General features: G+C 40.7%; 1 protein-coding gene, 1 non-coding gene and 2 pseudogenes across 4 annotated transcripts in view; 2 read left to right on the forward strand and 2 right to left on the reverse strand.

Annotated features, from left to right (window-relative positions):
• Positions 1-24,693, forward strand: part of MCOLN3 (mucolipin TRP cation channel 3) — a 166,990-nt gene that overhangs the window by 117,800 nt on the left and 24,497 nt on the right. For all 3 annotated transcript variants that reach the window (XM_027772257.1, XM_027772258.1, XM_014588166.2), the window contains exons 5-6: positions 2,975-3,204; positions 13,935-14,102. In XM_027772257.1, the coding sequence (XP_027628058.1) occupies positions 2,975-3,204; positions 13,935-14,102 (398 nt within the window). The remainder of the gene's footprint in view (positions 1-2,974; positions 3,205-13,934; positions 14,103-24,693) is intronic.
• On the reverse strand, positions 8,099-9,987 carry LOC102471545 (pumilio homolog 3 pseudogene; annotated as a pseudogene).
• Positions 18,337-18,476, forward strand: LOC114007963 (small nucleolar RNA SNORA4). Its single transcript, XR_003549535.1, has one exon. It is a non-coding gene; the product is annotated as a small nucleolar RNA SNORA4 (small nucleolar RNA).
• Positions 23,724-24,693, reverse strand: part of LOC102491275 (S-methyl-5'-thioadenosine phosphorylase-like) — a 3,511-nt pseudogene continuing 2,541 nt past the window's right edge.

The raw sequence follows: 24,693 nt of genomic DNA on the forward strand, positions 1-24,693 counted from the left end.
CGCCCTGAAGAGAGAAAGCTTGTTAAAAAAAAAAAAAAAAAAGAGGGAAAACCGAAGTTTCATGTCTGGTGAAGTGGGAGAAAAAACGAGGCCACTTTGTGACCAACTCTGAAAGATTACACCTATTCCTGGACTTTCTGCGGTTCATCCTTTAGCCTACGGACCAGCGGGGGCGGTTGGCGTGGGTTTTCATAGCGAGCTCTCTCTGGCTGGGCCCCTGCAATCCCCGCTCCTGGCCTGGGTGGGTGGGAAGGGAGGTTGTGAATACTCCAGCTGCTGGGGGGGGGTCTCGACAGCTGGCGATTTTTGAAGTGCACCCACCGGAGGGCTTTGAGACTGGGTAAAGCTAAATGTTTCCGAGTTTAGCTGTCAGTTCTGGGCAATGAACTGTCTTGGTTCTGGGACAACTTGGTGCAATGTGTTGAATAAATTAAGGGTGGCTCATTTTCTCTTTGTTCCTGTGGGTTACTATTACACGCTGTGTGGCTTGTTTGTTTCAAGTTTAATTTTCCCCATCTCAAAATGGAAAGACTTAATGCGACTTCAAATCTGTAATTCACCAACATGCTTTATTATTAACAACCTCATTAGTATGCTGGTATTTATATATGCGTATTTATCAACAAAGACTTATCTGCATTTAAAGTCCCAAGACCTGGAATGCTGGCTGAAGTAGCCTATGTTTCTGAAAGGAAATAAAATATTCTTGAGTGAGAGCTCTAAGTAATAACTTTTTTGTATTTTATCTCTTCACTTAAGAACTAATGTACTCATACTTTGACAGGTATTTTAACACAGACACACACACAAGAGCCACACTTGAATTTGTTCTATCATCATTTTATTTTGAAGGCACGGCATATGCTACATAGTAAGTGTTCTATGGTTTATTCCCTCAGCAGTATCCTTGTTAATCTTTTCATTCATGAAGAGTTTAGAAGCTCCCCCCCCCTAGTTTTTATAACCAGTATCTATCATTTGAGGATCTTAGGTTTGCTAAGAATGTTGACATTAGAATCAAAAGTAGTGCCTACGCTTGGAAAGCAGTGTGGTGCCTTTCTAGTGATTTGTCAGATATCGTATGAAAGCAGATTAAAAATTTCCCCTTTCATCTGAGTATGAGTTATTTAAACAAGGCCCAGCTCCAGGGCTCACTGCTAAGATACTGCACTGCAGGCTGGGACCGCATGAGAGGCCCAGTTTGATTTCCACGGTTGCCTGTACACCCGCAATCCCAGAGATCTCTGAGGCTCAGGTCTCAAAAGAGCAAGACCCTTTTTAAAAAACAACACAAATCAAACAAAACCAGCCTATCCACTCTGTCTGGAAGGGCTCTGCTCTCCTGGTGGGCTGGAAATTCCGTCTTCCCTAGTATCAGTATTAGCCTGAAGGAAGACAGATCCCAGTGTCTGCAGTGACTTGTCTGTCACTTTGAACAAGCTGATTATGAAGACATTGAAACCAGCCTGATCTTTTTCAAAGGGATGGAAGACATGATAGGTACAATGTAGTTTGAAAAATACAGTATGCTACATAAATATAAGCCTTCATGCAAAAGTGAATGCCAAGTGACACAACTGGTTGAGAACTGGACTAAAGTCGAGCACCTGCATGCATATTTCCCACTGCAGAACAGTCAAGTTTCCTGAGGCTCATCCTGTGCCTTAAGAACCTTGTTGGGGGACCAGCAGATGGCCTAATGGTTACATCGCTGGACTCCCAGGTAGTTGATCATGGTTAAAGTCCCAGATTCGACAACTTAAACTCACGCTAGGTGTGTGTGCATGCCTGCCCAAGATCCCAAGAGGAGAATGGAGGAAGAATGGAGGAGAAGGAATTGTGACATGGCCATCCCCCCTGGAGGGAGGCGGTGATTCTCGCTTCCTGTCTCTCGGTCTTTCTCTCTTTCTGGTGAGCACACGTGCCCTATAGCAAAAAATAAATAAAAATTAAAAAAGAATCTTGTTGGCTATTTGAAAGGGTCCTCCGTCAGCTGGGAGTATAGGGTGAGACTGCTTAGTTCTTAGTGCTAAGCAAAGGCTTTCTTTGCCCTTTTGTTTAACCCTAATGCTACATTCATGAGAGTGGGTATTGTTATAGTTCTACAGGAGTAGAAACTGAGGCTCAGAGATGCCGAGTGACTTGTTTAAGGTCAAAGAAGTGCCAAGTCCTAAAATTAGGATTAGAAACCAAACTAGATCTGGATTTGCTCCACACCTTTCCATACCCTATTAGCTTTAACTCAGTGGTTTTAAACCTTTTTGTGTGTGTTTAATAATCTGATGAAAGTTGTAGGTTCTCCCAAGGAAGAAAATGGCCATATTCACATATGCATCAAATTTGCATGTGATTTCAGAGTCCATTGGCCCTCTGCAGTCCTTCCCCGGGCTCTCAGGTCTCTAATCCATGCCCTGACTGTGTCTGTTACTGACTGAGAAAGAATTAATATATGCATACTATATATGTGTACATATAATCTTTTAAAGATGATTACTTATTTGATTTTATTGATGATGATTGTTATTTAGTTTGCTATAGGACACATGTGATCTTCAGAGGGCGTCAGAGAGAGAGAGAGAGAGAGAGAGAGAGAGGAGGAGGAAAGTGAGAAAGCAAGCCAGTAAGTCCGGGACATAAACCATGGTTGGCCGTGTGGAGGTCCAGTGCCTTAACCACCACACTGCCTGCTGGTCCCTTCATATAATTCATTACTATTAAGAGCAGCTCTTGAATTTGCTAACTTTCAGCTAGGTGAAAAATTCACTTAGTAAAGGAAACAAATAGGAAAATGCTGCTTACATTCTAACTGATTTCTAGAAACACCTAAAGTGCAGTTTGGCACAATCATGCTTATTTGAAACCAAATTTTTAATTTGCATTTTTTCCCACAATATCCTGCAACAGCAAAGAATATTGACTGTTCCTTTGTTCGCTGAATGAAAATGTTGATATTGTTTTTCTTTTTTCTCCCCAGAGATGTCAAATCCTGAGGTAGTTATAAGTAGCTGCAACTCTCACGAAGAGGAAAATCGCTATACTTTTGACCAGCATACGCCTCCATCTCAGGAGCTTTTATTAGAAGATCAGATGAGGAGAAAACTCAAATTCTTTTTCATGAATCCTTGTGAGAAATTCTGGGCTCGAGGTAGAAAACCATGGAAACTTGCTATACAAATTCTAAAAATTGCAATGGTGACTATCCAGGTAGGTAACTTTGGTGAGAGCCTCTTTTTTTTCTTTTAATTTTATTGTTTTAGTTTTGCTCTAGAGTGTGAGCACTTGCTAGAGAGAGAGAGAGAGAGAGAAAGACAGAGAGAGATAAAGAGAGAGAGAAAGTGAGAGATCATGCCTCTGGGGAATAGCTGTGTTGCAATCCCTTTTCCTCCACTCTCCTCTTGGCATTTTGGGCACACATGCATATGCGCCCAGTGTGATTTTCACGCTGCTGAGTCCAGGATTCAGCTGTACAGTTGGCCATGGAGGATCCAGCCACCTTAACCTCCATGCCACTTGCTGGTGAAAGCCTCTTTTAATAACAAACAAAACTATGGACTGGTTTTTATAATTTGTAACTATGCATATTGGAGAACAATAAGAAAACATACAATTTTAAATTCTTCTCACTTTAACATTTGTGAAAGACTTTGGCTTTGTCCTCTTTTTTCCTTCTCATCTTTCATTAAGTTACAATTTTAGTCTAATTAGTTTTCAGGGAAAGAAAATTTTAGTATTTGGCTTCCAGTCTAAAGGTTCAGCTGAAGGTTTCTGAATCACCATGGAGACCAGCCTTTGCCAAGGATGAGGACTTTCTTCTCCTTCCTAGTTAGCTGTATTTTTGAAAACGTTGTCTAACTCAAATACAACTATTAGCCTGACATTCTCTGGTGATACAAAACACCTGTGTTAGTATCTCTTTAAAACAAAGTTTTTCCCCAGTATTCTTTCCTCCCTATCTTCTTAAACAAAAATAGTTTCACATAGGTTTTTTTCTTTGTCAAGGCCCACTACTCCTACCCCTAGGGGTAACTCATTTGGCCCCTCCTTCCACTAGCTAGAAGTTTTAGCTCTTTTCTAATAAACTTTGCTTACTATCCTCTCTATTTGTCAGCATTTTTAATTCTTCATAAGCATCAGACAGAACCCTGCACAAGTGTTGGGTCTGATTACCCAACACCATTGCGTCATCTTTGGCGTGTTGGCTGGGAAACCACATCAACGGAGAAATAATAACAGTGGACTCTATCCCTTTTTTCCGGGACTCATCCCTAGCAACTGACTCTATCAGATGAAATCACCAGGACATTGTATAGCCAAGTAAACACCATAAGGGTGACTTCCGGTCTACAGATTTCAATGACAGACTTGCTGGGAAACAGCAAATTTTGAAAATGTTGTCTAACAACAACCTCCCCCCCAAGCACTTTTGAAAGTGTTGGAAATATGGGGCTGGCAGATGGCATGGTGGTTATTGATGCTGGACTCCCACATGGCCTACCGCGGTTCGAGTCCTGGACCTGGCACCTTGCTTTCTCACTTTCCCTCTCGCTGTCTCTCTCTTGCTCTGTCCCTCTCTGGTCAAATTAAAAATAAATAAAGTTAAATAAAATAATTATTTTTTAAACATTCATATTCTTTTTTTCCTTATTTATTTATTAATTACATTTTCCCAGATTTATTTTATATATCAAAATATTTTTGCTCATACTTTATAGTTCTTGACAGTTAATAAACAACTTTCTTTTTTTTAAGAGACATTTTGCTATAAGGCACGTGCTCTCGCTGGACAGAGAGAGACAGAAAGTGAGAAATCACCACTTGGGGGATGACCATGCCACAATCCCTTCTCTGCCATTTATCCTCAGGATCTTGGGCATGCACACACATGTGCCTGGTGTGAGTTTTAAGTAACCAGGTCCAGGACTCAGACTGTAGTTGCCTATTTGGGCGTCCACAAACAAAATCATTATGTCATCTGCTGGTCCCAATGAACAACTTTACAAATTTTTAAAAAACTAAGTTTTAAAGATAACTTTAAAAATATCTGTTGGGAACCAGCAGTTATCGTAATGGCTATGTCGCTGGACTCCCACGTAGTTGACCGCAGTTCGTGTCCCGGACCCGGTGGCTTAAAATTCATGCCGGGCGCGTGTGCGTGCGTGCCCAAGATCCCGAGAGGAGAATGGAGGAGAAGGGACTGCGGTGTGACCATCCCCCCTGGGGGGTGATTTCTCGCTTTCTGTCTCTATGTCTCTCTCTGTCTATCTGGCGAGCGCACGCACCCTACAGTGAAAATCTCTCCAAAAAAAAAAAAACTGTTATAATTTTGATGGTGACTCTATAATCACAGAGACAGTATGGTTTCAAATATTTTTGAGAAAATATTTATATATCAACTATTCAAACTATTGAGAAGCAGACACCCTGCACACAATTCATACATGAACCTTCCCAACTCAGTTCTGCTACCAGGTATTCTGTGGTTTACCATCTGCCATCAGTCTCTTTTTCTTCCTTCAAAGTCTTTTTTAAGGTAATCCTCTGGTTGTGGCTGGGCTCTTTTCAACTATAATGTATTATTTTGCAATCTCTACTGATTGCAGTGCTGAGCTGGAAAAGTCCAGGTTATTTTATGGTACAGATTCATTCATATGGTTTCTCTAATCCTCTCTGCCAGGCAGAACTGTTTATGGTGCCAGGCAATCTTTCCTAGAGCTTCTGTTGTCTTTCTTGAGATCTAGCTTAGTTCCATAGTTTTCTGGTCATATCTTCAGGTATGACATTCCAGTCAAAGCCCTGTCCAATAATGATTATTTCCAATTTCTGATGCAAGGTAACCGGTATTATTGAATTTATGCAAATAACCCTTCTGCCCCAAAATAAGAATACTTACAAATATTTTCCAATTTCAGAAGGGTCAGGATGGGAGAAAAGTTTGTTTCAATTTAAGAAAAACAATCAAGCAAAAAAAAAAAAAAAGAAAAAGAAAAGAAAAAGAAAACATTTTAACCTATCAATAGCTCAAAAGAAAGCAAAATCTTTAAATCTGGAAAACAAAACATAGTAAGAAAATCAGTAATATTTTAGTCAAAAGTCATAAAATTCTGTTTCACCAGTTCGGTCTCATGAAATTAAACTCTCTTCTGCTGAATTTGTAGTGTTACTGTGGTCCAATCTTTCCGTTTAAATTCTGGAAGTTAGCATTCAACATCATTAATGATATTTCTGGACTTGTTCTTAGCATTTTCTTTATTACTTTTTGTTCTCTTATTTCTGTCTGCGTGACTTTAGTTTTCCTGGTAAAGCACTCCCTTCAGAACTTCTTGAAGAGCTGGTCTGGTGTCGGTAAATTCTTTCAGGTTTTGTTTATCAGAGACTGTTTTGGGCTTTTCTCCATATGAAGGATAATCTTGCCAGATATAGTATTTTTGGTTGAAATTGTTTTACATTTAACACTTTGAATATATTTTCCCATTCTTGCTCACATCGTTTCTGATGAGAACTCTGATGTTAGCCTGATGGGATAACCTTTGTAAGTAGCCTGACATTTCTTTCTTGCCAATTTTCGTATCTTGTCTTTGCTATGGATTTGGCCAATCTGGCTATCATGTGCCTTGGAGAAGATCTTCTTCTCGGGTTGATTCTATTTGGAGTCCTTTGTATTTCTTGGGTCTGGATATTTGAATGCCTCTTTAGATTTGGAAAGTTTTCTTCCAGATTTCATGGAATCGATTATCAATGCCCTTATTAGTTTCTTCACCTTCTGGGATACCAATTATCTGGATGTTTTGTTGCTTAATTGTATCTAGTATGGTTTGTATATTATTCACATTTTTTTGAATTATTTTCTCAGTCTTTTTGGTGATTTTTTTCTAGGTCGGAGGGGTTTTTTTTTGGGAGAGGTTTTTCGCTATAGGGCGCGTGCGCTCTCCAGACAGACAGATAGAGACAGAAAGCGAGAAGTCACCCCCCAGGGGGGATGGTCATGCCGCAATCCCTTCTCCTCCATTCTCCTCTCAGGATCTTGGGCACGCACGCACACGTACCCAGTGTGAGTTTTAAGCCACTGGGTCCGGGACGCGAACCGCGGTAGACTACATGGGAGTCCAGCGACATAGCCATTACACTAACTGCTGGTTCCCTAGGTTGGAGGTTTTGACTTCAACATTTGAGATTCGATCTTCTGCGTGGTCTAATATACTTTTAACACTTAGAAGGGAGGTTTTGACTTCCTATATTAGAGCCTTCATCTCTAACAGCTCCATTTGATTCTTTTTTGTGGCATATTTTTCTTATTTCAAATCGTGAAAGTACTTCCTCGCTTCCTGGAACTCGTTGTCTTTTTTCTCTTGCACTTTCTCGAGTTCATTGACTCTCATCTCTTGCATCTCATCTCATTTAGTTTTGTCATTATGAATATTCCAAATTCTTTATTGGACATTTCCACAAGTTCCTTCATACTGTCCGTAGATGAGGGAGAGTTGTTCTTTTCCCTTGGGGGAGCGATATTTTCTTCGTTTCTCATATTTCTTGTGCCTCTGTGGTGGTTTCTGGTCATCTGATGGATTATACGTTTATTCCTAATTTCTTGCAGTTAATTCTAAGTGTTCAGAGGTGTGTGGGAGGAGGTGATCCATAATTTCTTTGCAGTTTCATTTTTCTTTTTTTTTTTAAGCAAAATTGTAGAAACAACTTTATAAATAGATTCTTACATGAGAATCTAAACACAGTCAAGAAAAACATATTCAGAGCATCCCAGCCCTTCTTTTTTGCTCTGGGAAAAAAGAACAGAAGAGAGGAAAAACGATTCCTTCTTGTTCTTTTTGTTAGGTTTTTGCCATGGAGCCTGTGCACTCACAGGAAAGAGACAGAAAGAGAGAGGCAAAGTGAGAAATCACTCCCCACAGGGGAGTGACCACATCACAGTCCCTTCTCCTCCCCTGCCCTCTCAGGATTTTGGGTATACATGCATGCATGCACACATGCACACGTGCCTAGCATGATTTTCAACCCACTGGGTCTGGGACTCAAACCACGGTCAGTCACACGGAAGGCCACCATCTTAACCACCACACCAACTGCTGGCCCCTCCTTATTGTTTTTAATTGTGTCCACCTATGCAGTCAGTTTTTTCAAGCAAAATTTCTATTCCTTTGCTAGGATTTTTGTTTCTTTCCAATGTGGGAATCAGGCTTTTCAGTCCAGCTTTGACTTTGTTTGCAACTTCCTGGTCAGGATTCTGGAGAAGGCTAGAAAGAACAATGGTACCTCGGTTTATATTCGTCTAGGACTTCAGGTTCTTCATACCCTATTGCTCTACAAGTGTTTTTGCAAAACAACCTTCTCTTCCATTTTCTTTCATCTTTTTATCTTGTTCTATTAACCACTTCAGTACTAGATGTCCTGCAGGATGTTCTGCAACATGAAGCTCTCTGTCCCTGCAGTTCTGCTGCTGCCAAACTGGCGATGGCGTCCATGGCAGGCTGGACGTCCCTGGTGGCAGATCCCAAAATGTCGGCCACCAACACACAGGCAGACTTATCTAGCACCATGTCTTGGGCATGTCCTTGCAGGTAGCTTAACAAAGCTGGAGAAATGGATTCTAACAGCTCGCGTCGGCGGATTTCTGTGTCTTTCTTACTGTGTGCATTTCCATCTCCTTTCTGCAGAACTTCAATGATTTCTCGGACTCTGTGTGCAGGATCTCTGGGGCTTAGGAGATATAACAGGACCTTTCTTCCATATTTGTCAGCTACTATGTTAGGTAAAGAACCGATAATTTCTGATATGATTAAATGCTTCGCAAGCTTAGTATCATCAATACAGTCAAATGCTGCCAGTAATACCAAATGGGAGTATTGGCCGTTAGCCACCTTTTCTACATAAGTCTTCATTGTTTTCACAATTGCTTTCCTGTCCTTGGGTGTACTATGCCACAGGCAGCACATGGCCACTCTGGCGCCATCGTGTGTATGTGCCAGGTATATCACTGCTTCACAGATGGCTTCAATCAGTTCTGATCTGAGTTTTGGGGGTGCATAGGTAAAGACGTCTAAGAATACTTTATGTACCAGTGAGTGCTTAATCACAGCTTCCTTCTGGGCCATTGGAGTTAGAATCTGCTTCATTTTATTCATAATGAGCTCTAATTTTTCAAGCTTTGCCGTAGGCGTACTCCACGATGGCCGATGCTTCTGCGTGTCGCAGCATCTTCCGCACGTGGCCTTTAAAGCTTCTGATTATCTCTGCAATCTGTGGTTTACTTCCATACATGAGAAATTTCTTAACAATATTTCTGGAATATTTGGCTTTGCTTAATTCAACCAAATCACCTCGCAGTTCTTCGAAGGCCTGTTTTCTCTGTTCTTCATTACCATATTGAATGTAACACTGGATCACCCGTGTTGAATCGTGTGCAAATGCAATAGTTTTAATTTTTCCTTGAATCATTTTTTTCTAAGTCATTCATCAACTTCACTCTTTTTTCTTTGTCACAGTCTTTCCTTCTTAAAATCTCCCAGATCTGCTTGGACCGAGCGACAGTGTCATAGTTGGTTTTATCATTAAGTTGCCTGCTCTGCTTCAGTTCTTTCTTCTTTTTGAAATCATCCCATTTGGGTTTCTTGGCTGCTGAGTCATCACTTTGACTCTGACTGGAACTTTCTCTTCTTGTTGAATTTATTTGCCTGCTGGAATTTATTCTTAGGTGCTTTGTCCCCTTGCTGCTTATTCTTGAACTGCTTTACACCCTTTTTTCCCAGGTTTTGTGGCACTTTTCTCAAAGTTCTTTGATGTGATTTTAGGTCCACCTTCCTTAACAACTTTTCTTGGGAATGTCTTTGAAGAACCAGAGTCACTGTTTTTACGGAATCTCTTTTTTTCTTGCGATGCCTTTGTATTCCGTCCTGTTAATTGTTTTTTCGCTTTTACTTCCATCGTATCAACTCGCACACGTGGGGCCGAAGTCTGAGCTTGAAGCAGATCTCCAATCCCGCTTCCGCTTCCGCGCCGGGCTCCATGCAGTTCCGTTTTTCTGATGCTCACCAGGCAACCTGCACTTTTGACTTTGGAACTAGATATTACAAAGGCCTCGCAGTTTCTAGGGGATAGGTGAGCCTGGGCTGAACTGTGGGGTTTCAACTTAAGAGTTCAGAGCTATGTGGGAGAAAATGAGTCGTGCTTTCTACAGCTCCATACTTCTCCCTGCTGCTCACTCTGCGGTCTCTCTTCTCTGAATTTTAGTCATTTGTTGATGTATTTACTTTTGGCTAATTGCTTTGAGAAGATTTCTGCAACTGTAGGATCATGTGGTTCCCATTACTATAAAGTGCTTCTGAGGCAATTTCTCTCCTCTATTGTGTTTTGCAATATGGTACCCACAGAAAGAGATGTGAGTTCAGATATATAAAGAGGGTTTCTGCCTTCAGGCATCAGGTTCAGTAAGGGCTGAGGTTTCTATGACCCTAAAAGTATTTAGATGTTTGGCTCCTGTGCACCTAGGCCTGTCTAGACACTCAGTTTGTGGAGGCTGAACAGCAGGGTGAGAAAGTAAAGTAAAAAAAGAAAGAAAGAAAGAAAGAAAAGGAAACAAAGAGAGAAAACACCAAAAGAGGAAAAAAAAATTTAAAGAGCAAAAAATAAAAACCGAGCAGCAGACACACCTCAGATTTAAATGGCTTCTGAAATTAGCAAGAGAAAGAGTCAGAGATGAGAAGCGTTTTAAAAATTAAGAAAAAAAAGAAAAAATTTAAAGAGAGACAGAGAGAAGATGGAGGTTGCACTACCTGTCCGAGTTTTTTGGGGGTCTGGAGATGGGATTTAAAGAAAAGATTCAGTTGTTTTGGTCCCTGAACACGACAGGAGACATCTCAGATTAAATGACTTCTGTCTGAGCTTCTTTGGGGTCTAATAAAAGAGTTCTTAAAAAAAAAATAAGTGTTGGGAACGTTGGCTCTTTTGTAACCTCAGTTTCCTTTCTAAATTTTTTTTCAATTATATTTTATTTTAACTTTATTTATTTAATTTATCTATTTAATTTTATTGTAATTTGACCAAAGTGGGATAGAGTGAGAGAGAGAAAGTGAGAGCCACTGGGTCCAGGACTCAAATTGTGTTCAGCCATATGGGAGTCCAGCACCCTCAACCACCACGACACCTGCTGACCCCCCTCTCTAAAATCTTACCTGTCAATTCTGGCAATTGACGGTACATGCCAGGGTCATTCTCTAGTGTATCCGAAAGGCCCTAGAAACTTTTTTTTGAGAGAGTTCACTGCCTCCACCACCCCCACCCCGGCCCAAGAGGGGTGGCCATGCTACAATCTCTTCTCCTCCATTCTTCCCTTAGGATTCTGGGCACACACGCTCAGCATGTTTTAAGCCACTGGGTCCAGTACTCGAACTACGGTCAGCCATGTGGGAGTTCAGCATCTTAACTATGCCACCTACTGGCTCTGGCCCTAGAAATTGGAAGCCATCCCTCACAGCCTGTCTGGGTGTCTAAGCAGATTCTTTTCTTTCTTCTCTTTCAGGTTTTTCTTTCATTTGCTGACAAGGGAGTGTTCCTCCACAGGACATTCTCCATCCCTGTGACATGTAACCCTGAATGATACATTAAAGAGAGTTAAGCCACTCTTGTCTATGCTGTAAGCCTACAGGGTCCTGGGACTAGAGACTCCAACTGTCATGTGGACAAACTAAATGCCTCCAAATAATTAAAAGCATTTTCCCCAGGGCTGTTCTCTGGGACTCTAGAAGGCTCTAAAGTGAAAAGTTCTCCCTGACCACCAGACTGGGTGTCAGAGGGAGTTCCCAGCTTCCTGTGTCCTCAGGCCACAGAGCCTCTTTTTTTTTTTTTTTTTTCACCCCTTTGTCTTTTTCTTATGTGGGTTCTTATGGACTGCTCTTTTTCTCTTCAGAAATTTAGAAAATGATTCCCAATAGCCAAACATTACAGGGAGTTTTGGGCCAATTGGTCTTTGAGCTGGACAGTGTTTTCAAGACTGTAGCTAATTTGTTTATTTCTAGCCTAGTCAGCAAGTAGTCATAGCCTATGAAAGAAGAGTGTATTGTTTCAGGCCTTTTCTTCTCCTGCCCTCTTGGCTTGGAATGTAGTAATGATATGAAAAGTTAGCTTTGGTTGTTATTACCTCAAGCAGGCTGCAAGCGGGTTTCTGTGTAAGCCAGCAGTGAGGCTAATAATTGATTTCTAGCGAGAGCAGCAAAGGATTTTTAGTTAAACACTTGACTATAGTGACTCCATCTTGTCTCGCATTCTTAATTCTGTGGACTTCTAACGCTATCTACCTTGCCGGAGATCTTACGCCTATCTCCTGGACCCCTGCATCAGTTGGGTCCAGTACTCAAACCATATAGCTGGCCCTGTGGAGTCCAGCCACCTTAACCTCCATGCCACCTGCTGGTCCAAGAAGGGAGTTTCTGTTATGTTGGAGATCTCGTGTCTGTAGCAGTGAAAGAAAGAGATCCACAATGATAAGCGCCCTGCTAGACACTTCCCTCTCCCCACTGGCTGGTTCTGTCTCTGGTTTTAGCAGGTCTCGCTTAGCCAGTGTTGCTTCTGTCTGCAGTGGGCCTGACTGAGTGTCTCCTCATCGTATCCTCAGTCCCTCTCTCAGTGCTGCCACCTGGGAGGTACCCATGTATTTGAATGAATTGGTAAGAATATCTTGGAATTCCTTAGAGCCTTTTTGTTGTCAGCTTCAATAAATGTAAAACCTTTAGAATATCAAGCTATCGTCTTACTGGTATTTAACTGAGGATATAAATGTAAGGAAGCTCTTGTGGAATGAGAGCGAAGTGATGACATGTGCAGGGTACATGCCATACATCACTAACAGAGGGGAGAGCAAAAAAGATATGGCTACTTGCTGTATTTTTCCTGATCAGAACCTGGATTACTTCGTGTAGCAAGATGGAATAGCTGGAGCTTGGGTGTCGTCTGACAGACATGGGGTCCAATTTGGACTACGTACCTGCTCGTGAAATGACTCGAAAGAATTATTTAGCCTCTCTGAGCCAATACATACTCACCTTGAAGTTGTTATATTGGGAACCATAGTGCAGGATTCGTATGAGAAAAGTTCTAGAACTATGTATGTACACAGGTGATCTTTGTTATCCCACATGAAACACTCCCTGCCTGACTCTGGGATCTAAGTTTAAGTGTACTTTTTAAACTCAGGGCATAGGTAGTGGGGCCAGGGAGGAGAGAGAGAAACAGACAGGCTTGAGAGGGAGAAGATGAAAGAGAACCTGGAGTAAAGTAAGTTTGGGGGACTATTTGAAAGGACTTACATGAACGTGACAACTGCACAGTGAAACAAGTTTTTGTGTGTGAACAACTGAGTTCGTGTAAAATTCTGGGTTGGGGCAGACAGTGGTGCAGTGGTAAAGTGCAGTGCTTGGCGAGGCTGACTCACATGGAAAGTTCAGGGTTCACAGCCCAAGACCACCATGAGTACATCAGGTACACGTGTGCTGCTGATCCAGGGCTGGCTCGGGCTGGGGATGGATCGTAGCATCAAGACTGAGTTGAGCATACCCTCGCTCTCGCTCTCTCCCTCCGTCATGGAAGAAACAGATGGAGGAGCTTAAAAAAAAAAAAGCCTCTGGAATCAATCCTGCATGAATGTTAAGGACACATTATGTTAATATACTTTAATTTAGAGAGGAATTGAAAGGCTATTTCTATTTTTGGTCTTAGTGTTACAGTTATGGTAATCAGACCGAGGAATATAGTTTGGTCATAGGACTTGGGCTTTGTTACAGTGTATTATTTACCTGCTGCAAACCTGGATGTCTTGATGTCCTACAGAATTCACATTAAACTCTTCTTACCTTTCAAGCCTCTGCACCCCATGTGCCTCCACTTTTTTTCTGCTCACATTTTTTACCATCTTATCTTTTCTTTTCTTAAAGCTTGTCTTTTTTGGACTGAGTAACCAGATGGTGGTGGCTTTCAAGGAAGAGAATACTATAGCATTCAAACATCTCTTTCTAAAAGGATATGTGGACCGAATGGATGACACGTATGCAGTGTACACGCAAAGTGACGTCTACGATCAGATCATCTTCGCAGTGAATCGAGTAAGTCGTGTGCATGTGCATGTGCGTGTGTGTGTGTGTGTGTGAGAGAGAGAGAGAGACTGCAAAAATAGTAGCACTACTCATGATAGAAACTGACATTTAAGTGTGGGAAGCTGAACATTTCTGCTGGGAAATGTATAAAACCATTAAGTATAAAACCATTTTTAAATTATTTTTTTGAAAACATTCCCAACCCACAATTTTACAAAACTAGAAATTGGAAAAAGCTTCCATTTAGTCATAGAGAGACAGAAACTTTAAAGACTATGGGACCCAGCAGTTGGCATAATGGCTATGTCGCTAGACTCCCATGTAGTCAACCGCAGTTTGAGTCCCAGACCAGGTGTCTTAAACGCACGCCAGGTTCATGTGAGTGCGTGCCCAAGATCCTGAGAGGAGAATGGAGGAGAAGGGATTGTGGCGTGGCCATCCCCTCTGGGGGGTGATTTCTTCCTTTCTGTCTCTCTGTCTCTCTCTGTCTTTCTGGTGAGTGCACGTGCCCTATAGCAAAAACCGCTCCCAAAACAAAAAGACTTTATTAACATAGCAAGAGGTAGGACTTGGCATGGGAGCCTCAGGGAGTTAAAATTACTAAACTTGACTCTGGTAGAAAGTAGTCATTAAGTCTTCAGACCTTATACTTTCAGGGGCCCCTAAGGAATAATGAATATATTAATTTTCAAAGTTTACATAGCAACCAAGTCCTGAAAATTCATTTAAAAAATAAGTAAGGTCTTTATGTCATATATAACAATGATTTTATTGTGACATGGACTAGCTTTCAAACACAAAGTAAGCTTGTTTTCCATACAGATAGGTCCATTAATTTTTTTTTTCCAGAGTGCATGTGCACTCAGTGAAGAGAGAGAGAGAGAAGGTGAGAAAGCATCTCCCCTCGGGAATAGTCATACCACAACCCTTTCTCCTCCATTTTCCTCTCCTTTTGGGATTTAGGGCATGCATGCCTGGCATGTTTCTCAAGCTGCTCCATCTGGGCGGGCCTTGAACCTCACAATTTGCCATGCGGTATCTAGCTGTTTTAACCATCACACTTTGGGCTGGCCCAAGAAATCAAATTTTTATTCTGAGTTTTTAATCAGTTATTTTTGCTATAAACAATAGTATGTCAGGATTTCACATTTCTTATTTTGTAATTGCCAGAATGTTCTTGAAGTCAATATTTCTAACCTGGGATAGTTTGTAGGCCTCATTTCAGAACTACTATAATTCTTCTTCAAAAAATCACTATAGCACAATATGACTCTTCATTTTATAGAGATGATCTGTACACAGTGAGATGGTTAACTACTGAGATAAAATATGTATTAAGGCTTCCATTAGCACAGGGATTGGGAAAATTGGCCAGAAATCTACAGTAATAGAAATAAGCTTCATAAATGTTAAACAGAATTATAACCTATAAATTTTAGAATGGGAAATAGCATAATTTGGGGGTATTCTTGAAGTTTTTTGTTTTAAGTGTTAAATTTCTCTAGAAATACTCTATATCTATTGCTGGTGTGCTTGTGTGTGTGTGTTTTCTGAGGGATATAGGCAGAGGCAAGAGGTAAACAGTCCATTAAGTTCTTTACAAAACATATTTGTTACCAGGCCTAAATTCTGCCTTCAAAATGTAGTATTTGGCATTCAGGACATTCTGCTTACCAGATTTCTGTGTTTCTTACAGAAATTCATGTAGAATCTTCATTCTAATTGTTTTCATGTATCCCTGCTACTATAACAAAATACAGTGGTTCCTGCTTATCCACTGGGATGTTTTCCAGAACCCGCAGTAGATGTCTGAAATCACAGACAGTACCAAACCCTCTTCACACTGTGTCTTTTCCTATACAAACTTACAACATTTAATTTATAAATTAGGCACAATAAGAGATCAACAGAAATATCTACTAATAAAATAGAACACTTGTAGCTACACACCAGCATCAACACGCTTGTACTTTGGGGCCAATAAGTGAAAGCGCTGTGATAATGTGACAGCTGACCTGGTAACTGAGACGGCTACTAGTGATGAATGGTGGGTAGCACATACAGCATGGGTGTGCTGGGTAAAGGAGTGATTCAGGTGCTGGGAAGGACGGAGTAGGACAGTGTGAGATTTTATCGTGCTCCTCAGAATGGCATGCAATTTAAAACTTATGAATTGCTTATGTTTGGAATTTTCCATTTAATATATTTCAACCATGGATTATCACAGGTAACTGAAGCTGCAGAAAGAAAAACTTCAGATAAAAGAGACTACTATTTCTGAGACTGGGTAATTTATTAACAGTGGACATTTATTTCTCAGAGTTCTGGATGCTGGGAAGTCCTTGATCCAGGACTGGCAGGCTTGGTGTCTGGGGAGGGCTTGCACTTTTGCTGCATTCTCACACAGCCTAAGAGACCACAGGGCTACTATTGGGTTGTGGGAAAAGTCATGATGCATTTTTGCATGGAAAAGCATAGACGAAATACCTCATGACTTTTCTGACAACCTAATAATTCCCTCCTCCTTATTAGGTTACTAATCTATCATTTTTAGGGCTGCACACTCATGATGTAATCACCTTCTAAAGGCTTCTCCTCTTAAAATGATCATACTGGGGCTTAAGTCCCAACACATGAATTTTGGAGGGACACATATACACATTCAAACCATAGAATTATTAGAGTCATGCGTAGCTTAGCAACAGGATATGTTCTGAGACAAGCATTGTTGTAGATTTTGTTGTCATGGGGGCATCATAGAGTGCACTTACACAAACCTGGATTGCATAGCATACTTCACACCTAGGCTGTATGTTAGTCCACTGCCACCACTGCCATGTATGCAGTCTGCCATTGACCAAAGGTCATTATGTGGCTCATGACTATATATAAACTATATATAAAATACAAATCTCAGTGGTCTACCTAGGGCAAGTGATTCCTTCCTTATTGTCATCCAAGCATTAGGCACTTTTAGCTAAAGATAAAAATGGTCTTGATCAAAATTTTATGAGTAAGTAGGATTTTTGTGGTTAAGGAGGTTAGTTATTCTTCATGCTTCTAGAAAACTGAAGAGGGACTATATAGACTGATATTAAAATAGGAAGATCTCTGTTTTTGTTTGTTTTGCTATAGGGTGCATCTGTTTGCCAGAAAGAGTGAGGTATAGAGGGAAAGTGAGAAATCATCCCCCAGGGGAATGGCCTCTCTTCCATTCTCCTCTCAGTATTTTGGGCATGCATGCACACATGCCCAACATGGTTTTCAAGCTGTTCAGTCCAGGACTCCAGTCACACAGTCAGCCATATGGGATCAAGCTCCTTACCTTCCATGCCACCTTCTGGTCCAATGATCTCTGTTTTCTGTAGGAAATACCTTTTTTTTTTCCTAAGAAATTTTGTCATAGGGCACATGTATTCGCCAGAGAAACAGAGAGAGACAGAAAATGAGAAATCATCTCCTGGGGGATGGCCATGCTGCAATCCCTTTGCAGTGTTACTGTGGTTTGATCCATTCTCCTTTCAGGATCTTGGGCTTGCATGCATATGTGCCTGGCGTGAGGGTTTTTGTTTTGTTTTGTTTTGTTTTGTTTTCATTTAATCACATGTCTTTACAGTGTACAACATTTCTTTTTCCAACATAAATTACACAAATACCATGCATGTCAGTCAAGACAAAGATATTACTATATACATTGTCATCAGCAAATAGCTTCTCACTTATTTGTCAATTAAGCATACCTTTACTTGTTTTATCCTTCCCATATCCCCTCCCTCTCTTCCATACTGAACTTTTTTTCACATTTTATTGATTTACAAAAGATCTTAAACTAAAATATGGACAAAGCTAGAATCTAGTGACAAGTGCATTGTAATTTTCTTCTGAGACATTTTCTTCCTTTCTCCATTCCCCCTTTTACTAAAAGAGAGGTATAAACTAACTTACTTGCAAAAAACAATTAAGTTAATCTCAATTTTGTCTGTTATTTGCATAAATCCCCATAAGAATTCAATTTCTGATACAAGGCAATAGATACTATTGTATTATTGAATTTATGTAAACAATGATTCTGCCACAAAAGAATGCTTACAAATATTTTCCAATTCCAAAGGGGTCAGGGAGAGAGAAAATTTATGTTTCAATTAAAAAAAATTTTTTAAACAAAAGTTCTGAACCTATCAAAAAGAAAACCAAGATCCTTAAATCTGGAAGACAAAGAATAGAAGAAAATCAGTAATGTTTTATACCAAAAGTAAAGTGTTTGGGGGGAAGGTTTTTCTGATAACCTTTACCACCTTGAGCTATTTGGGAGATTAAGGACCACACTCCACAGTGGGCTATATCACTTAGTATACAGTCCACTACTATTCTGTGGCCTACATGAGGAAAAAAAAAAATCAGCAATGTTTTAGACAAAAGTCATAGAATTCCATTTCACCAGGTCACTCTCATGTAATCTCTCTTTTGTTGAATTTAGAGTGTTACTGTGGTCTGATCTTTCCATTTAAATCCTGAAAGTTAACATTCAACATTATTATTGATATTTCTGAACTTGTCCCTATCATTAAATTGGCCCTTTTCTTGGTCATTTTTTGTTCTCTTATTTCTGTCCAACTGTCTTTTAGTTTTCCTTCAGAACTTCTCAAAGAGCTGGTTTGGTGTTGATAAATTCTTTCATGTGTTGTTTATCTGAGAATGTTTCAAGCTTTTCTTCAAATATGAAGGATAATCTTGCTGGATATAGTATTCTTGGTTGAAATTGCTTTTCCCTTAACACTTGGAATATATTTTCCCATTCTTTCCTTGCTTGTATTGTTTCCAACAAGAGGTCCAATATTAGCCTGATGGGATATCCTTTGAAAGTAATTTGACATTTCTCTTTTGCCAATTTTAGTATCTTGTCTCTGTCTGTGATTTTGGTCAGTCTGGCTAATGATGTGCCTTGGAGATCTTCTGGGATTGATTCTATATGGGGTCCTTTGTATTTCTTGGGTCTGAATCTTTGAATGCCTCTCTAGGTTTGGAAACTTTTCTTTCAGGATTTCATGGAATAGATTATCAATGCCCTAATTAGTTTCTTTACCTCCTGGGATACCGATTTTCTGAATGTTTGGGCATCTAACAGTATTTAGTATCACTTATATATTATTCTCATTTTGGGGGGTTTATTTTCTCAATCTTTTTGGTGATTTTTTTTTTTGGAGAGGTTTTCGCTATAGGGCGCGTGTGCTCGCCAGACAGAGAGAGACAGAGAGACAGAAAGCGAGAAATCACCCCCCCAGGGGGGATGGTCATGCCGCAATTCCTTCTCCTCCATTCTCCTCTCGGGATCTTGGGCACGCACGCACATGCGCCTGGCGTGAGTTTTAAGCCACCGGGTCCGGGACTCGAACCGCGGTCAACTACGTGAGAGTCCAGCGACATAGCCATTACACTAACTGCTGGTTCCCATGACTTTTTCTAGGTCAGAAGTTCTGTCTTCTACATCTGAGATTTGATCTTCTGCATGATTTAATCAGATGTTAATATTTTCAAGGGAGGTTTTGATTTCCTGTATTACACCCTTCATCTCTAACAGTTCTGTTTGATTCTTTTTTATAGTGTGTATTTCCTCTTTTAGATCGTGCAAGAACTTGCTCATCTCCTGGAACTCTTCTCTTTTCTCCTACATTTTCTGGAGCTCGTTGTCTTTCTTCTCTTGCATCTCTGTAATGAATATTATGAATAGTCTAAATTATTTGTCACTATGAATATTCTAAATTCTCTATCTAACATTTCCACAAGTTCCATTGTACTGTCTGTGGATGATAAAGGGCTGTTCTTTCCCCTTGGGGGAGAGATATTTTCTTGATTTCCCATAGGTCTTCTGCCTCTGAGGTGGTTTCTGGTCTTCTGATAGATCATATGTTATTTCCTACTTTCTTGGAGTTAATTTGGAGTGTTAGAGGTGTACGGGAGGAGACGACCTGCAATATTTCTGCAGTTCCACTTCTCTCATCCTCACTGAGCCACCTGCACTTTTACTGATGGAACTGAATATTACGAAGGTCTCTCAGTTTCTAGGGAACAGAAACACTTGAACTGAGCTAATAGCAGTGTGGGGGAGGAGATGAGCCGCACTCTCTGCAGCTCCGTATGTCTCCCTGCTGCTCACTTTGTGGTCCCTCTTCTCTGATTTTTAGTCATTTGGTGGTATGTTCATGTTTGGCTAATTTGTTGGAGATTTCTGGTACTGTATGCTAGTATGCTTCACTTTACTGTGAGGTACTTCCGTGCCTATTTCTCCTCTACTACTGTGTTTTGCAATGTGGTATCCACAGAAAGAGATTTGAATTCAGATTTCTCAGTTCACTAGGTGTTGGAGGAAGAGCTTTGAGGCAGAGGCTTTTCAGTTAAAGGGCTAGGGCTGGACCACCTCAGATGCACATGGATTCTCAGTTTGCTAGGTATTGGGCTGACATGCCTGGCCTGAATTTTAAGCTGCTGGGTCCAAGACTCAAACTGTGGTTGACTATGTGGGAGTCCAGCAACGTAACCATTGCACCATCTGTTGGTCCAGGAAATATTTTGATAGATGAGGTGATAATTATGAGGGGCACTGACAGTATGACAGTGTCATCTCAGTCTGTCTGAGCTGTTTTCACAACTGATTAGTTATGCTGAAGGTTGAGCCCAAGATGCTTTCTAGCTGGAAAATTTCTGGGGCTCATTCTGATTCAAAGCTGTGATCATTTTTCATTTATTATATAAGCGTCTTATTTGACCGTCAGCAACCTAGTTACTTTGTTTTAATACATACCATCTTTACTGGCTCCTTTTCTTTCATCTGTCCTTCAAGTTTGGGTGGTTCTTTTCTTGTAGAAATTTTCTCCACCCCCCAGCTTTGGCCACCACCAGGATGAGATGACACCCAAATAGTTTCTGTGTGCCAGACACCTCACAGACATCTCATAGACACCCCAGAACCTCCCATCCAAAGCAGTTTTGTGTTCTCTTCCCATGCACTCCATGGGCTGGCTTCTCTTTCAGGTCTATTGCTTAGGTCTGAAGGCTCAGGGTCTTCTTGAAATCATTTACTTTTGCAGCTCAAACATAATTTATTAAGTTCTGTTTTTGGCTATTTCCCAAAGAATTCACCTGTAATCATAGATCTCATTGTGTATTACTCCTCATTTTTTTTTGTATGTGTGTGTGTGTGTGTGTGTATGTGGGGAGAGAGAGAGAGACTATCTATACCTATATAAAACAGTATTAAGCAACACAGCATTGGATGTATTATTTCATGAAGGCAGAGGTACAAACAGGCACTCAGATGTTTTTATTGAGTGAATGAGCTCAAATGGCTCATTGTGTGTGTTAGAATCAGGCAATCACAGGGACCAGCAGTTGGCATAATGGCTATGTTGCTGGTCTCCCATGTAGTTGACCACAGTTTGAGTCCCGGACCTAGTGGAATGAAACTCATGCCAGTGTGTGTGCGTGCGTGCATGCCCAAGATCCTGAGAGGAGAACGGAGGAGAAAGGATTGTGGTGTGGCCATCACCCCTGGGGGGTGATTTCTTGGTTTGTGTCTCTCTGTTTCTGTCTTCCTGGTGAGCCCACGCACCCTATAGCAAAAACCTCTCCAAAAAAAAAAAAGAAAAAGAAAAAGAGAATCAGGCAATCATGGAAGGACCATAAACAAGCAATCTGTAATCAAGGAGCAATCCATTTTAATCTGCTTTATTTTGGTGCCATACCACTGGGCTAAGGACCTTTAATGCGTTTTTATGTTATCACCCAAAGGATGACCTTGGGCCCTAGAACCAAGTGAAAAACTTCTCTCAAGGCAGAGCTGCAAAGGCCAGAAAGGCACAGATGCCCAGCCTGATAAAGTCCCACAGAAGCCCCAGCATCTGTGCAGTCTCACACCACTCCTACAGATCAACTGCCTTCCAACCATAAAACCACACGCTTGCCCCAGAATCCTCTGACTCAGGCTCCTGCTCTGCCCTTTAGTGGAACACGTGCCTGCCATTTGCCCTTGACCATCTGGTTCTTGCCAGGTGCCCAGAACTCCAAAAAGAGCCTTACAAAGACAGCAAGGACATCTGGTTGTCACATAGCTGTCACCACAGATCTTTTACAATCCATATTCTTGAAAGGTTCACAGCACAGGATTCTGTGGTCAGGAGGTTTAGCTCTTTAGGAGATGCCTGTGGGGGTTGTCCCACACATCAACAGTAGGCACTCAGAGAGACCGGGCCCGTCACAGGTCTGACTGACTGCTGCTTACGTTTCCAGGTTTAGCTGCCATGACACACTCCATGTTCCAGGCATATGGTCTATTTGGTACCTTAAGTGGAAAACACAGAAGTCTCCAAACTGTATATCTCCAGCATTATACTTTTTTCCTTCTATATGTAGAATATAATATTAACAACTTATGCAGCTTACTTTTTTAAAAAAGCAAGCTTCCATTTTTATTTTATTAAAAAAATTACCAACTTGTAAAATAATGCATCAACTCATACAAAGGAGTAGAAAAAAATCAAATATTAAAAATTAAAATATATGTAATGTCTGTATTTATTCTCTTAAACAGTTCAGCTTTTTAGACCACCTCAGTTAAACACACAGCTTTTCTCAGAAAGTCGTTGCAAACTCAGTAGTAATATTGCTCTGACTGTGTAGTTATCAATGACCCCCCCTTTTATTTTTTGCAGAGTAAGGATGTAACTTCCTTAAGCAACACTCTTAATATTACCATCTTAAATTTTGTTTTGTTACCAGAAATAGATCTCAAGAACTGGGAACCAAGCTTTTATGACAACTTCACTATTTCATTATGCATTGTAGAAAAGTATGTGAAGATACAAGATTTAAAGAAAATAAAAATTATCCAGTATCCCTCTACCAAATGTAATAACAAATGATTATAGATATATTTCTAGGCTTTTGTATGTTTACATTGCATTTAAAAACAAATTAGTACTGTAAAATACTTACAAACCCTTCTGTTTCACATTATATTATACAATAACCGTTTCTTTTTTTTTTTTTTTTTGGAGAGATTTTCACTGTAGGGCACGTGCGCTCGCCAGACAGACAGAGAGAGACATAGAGACAGAAAGCGAGAAATCACCCCCCAGGGGGGATGGTCACGCCGCAATCCCTTCTCCTCCATTCTCCTCTCGGGATCTTGGGCACGCACGCACACGTGCCCGGCGTGAGTTTTAAGCCATACAATAACCGTTTCTTTAGGACGTTAAATATTATAAAAACATAACCTTCAGCTGGCTGTTTCACAATGCAATTATAACTGAATCATCTTTACTCCAACTGTTAGACATTCCGATTGTCTTAGACATTTGCTATTATAACTAGCCTTGTTAAACTCCTTTATACCCAATGCTTTGTACGTATCTCTGATCATTTTTACAAGAGACGTCCCTAGTAGTGGAGTACCCACACAAAATGCACAAGTATTTTTAAGCTTTTTGGTCCACTGTACCAAACTGCCCTCCAGAAAGAGAGTACCAATTTACTGTCACATCAATGAAACGCCAGATCCCCATTTCTTCCTTCTATTCCTTGGCAATGTAGGAAAATGGGTATTACCCTCCATATCTCATTGTTGGCAATTTAATAGGGAAAGGATAGGATGATCTCTTCTTGTATTTTTCCTAAAATGTAAGCTTGTTTTTCCACATTTGCTCGGTCATTTGCTTTTCTTGTGGGTTTTGAAGTAGCTCAAGTCTTCACGGAGGAGTCTCCGCTACACACAGTGTCTTATTTGTTAGCACATGTCCTTCTTTCACAGGCAAGGGCACGAAAGCCGCATGCCTTTCCCAGGTTTTTATCAAGGTAAGCAGGTATTCTCAGAAATAACTGGAGTTAGAGTGCCTTCTTTTCTACTACTTTAATGTCTTGGTAATACAACAGAAAACTGGGCTATATTTATTCTTCAGGTTATGGAGGATTTCTGACTATCCCATAGACCCTATCAGGGGGATGATGGTGAGGAGTAAACTTTTGGCTTTATGGCATTTTCTTTCAGGATCTGTAAGACTTGGTTCACTGAAACCACTTCTTTATGTTTCTTCCATAAATCATGATCTGTTGCCATGATGATACTCACATAGCATAGTCTAGCCTCCTTAGCAAGAATCACTTCTGCAATTGTGGTCATATTGATAACATCCACCCCTTAGGTGTGAAACATGAAGCTTTCTCACCCAGGAGCTAAAATGAGGTCCTTCAATTGAACTCATTGTCCCCTTTGAGTGGCAATGGAGTCCTAGTTTCTTAGCAGTATCAGTGAGGACCTCTCTCATCTTGGGACAAACTGGTGTGGCCATAGGAATATGGCACGCTCCTCTGGCACAGGGATGACTTCCATCGTAGGTCTGAGGTCTTATGGTGGCCCTGTCTGTGAACTGGTTGACAATGATGATATTGCTGGACTTAATCTCTTCCCTAAAGAGCCACCAGCTATGGCCACTATGACTTGTGTACATCCCTCTTCCTTCAAAGCCCAGATATTGTCCTGGTAGTTGAGGTTCTTTTTTTTTTTTTTTTTTTTTTTAGAATTTTTTTTGCTATAGGGGGCGGGCACCCC

Source organism: Tupaia chinensis, unplaced genomic scaffold (genome assembly GCF_000334495.1).
Source record: "Tupaia chinensis unplaced genomic scaffold, TupChi_1.0 Scaffold000263_1, whole genome shotgun sequence".
Classification (NCBI taxonomy): domain Eukaryota; kingdom Metazoa; phylum Chordata; class Mammalia; order Scandentia; family Tupaiidae; genus Tupaia; species Tupaia belangeri.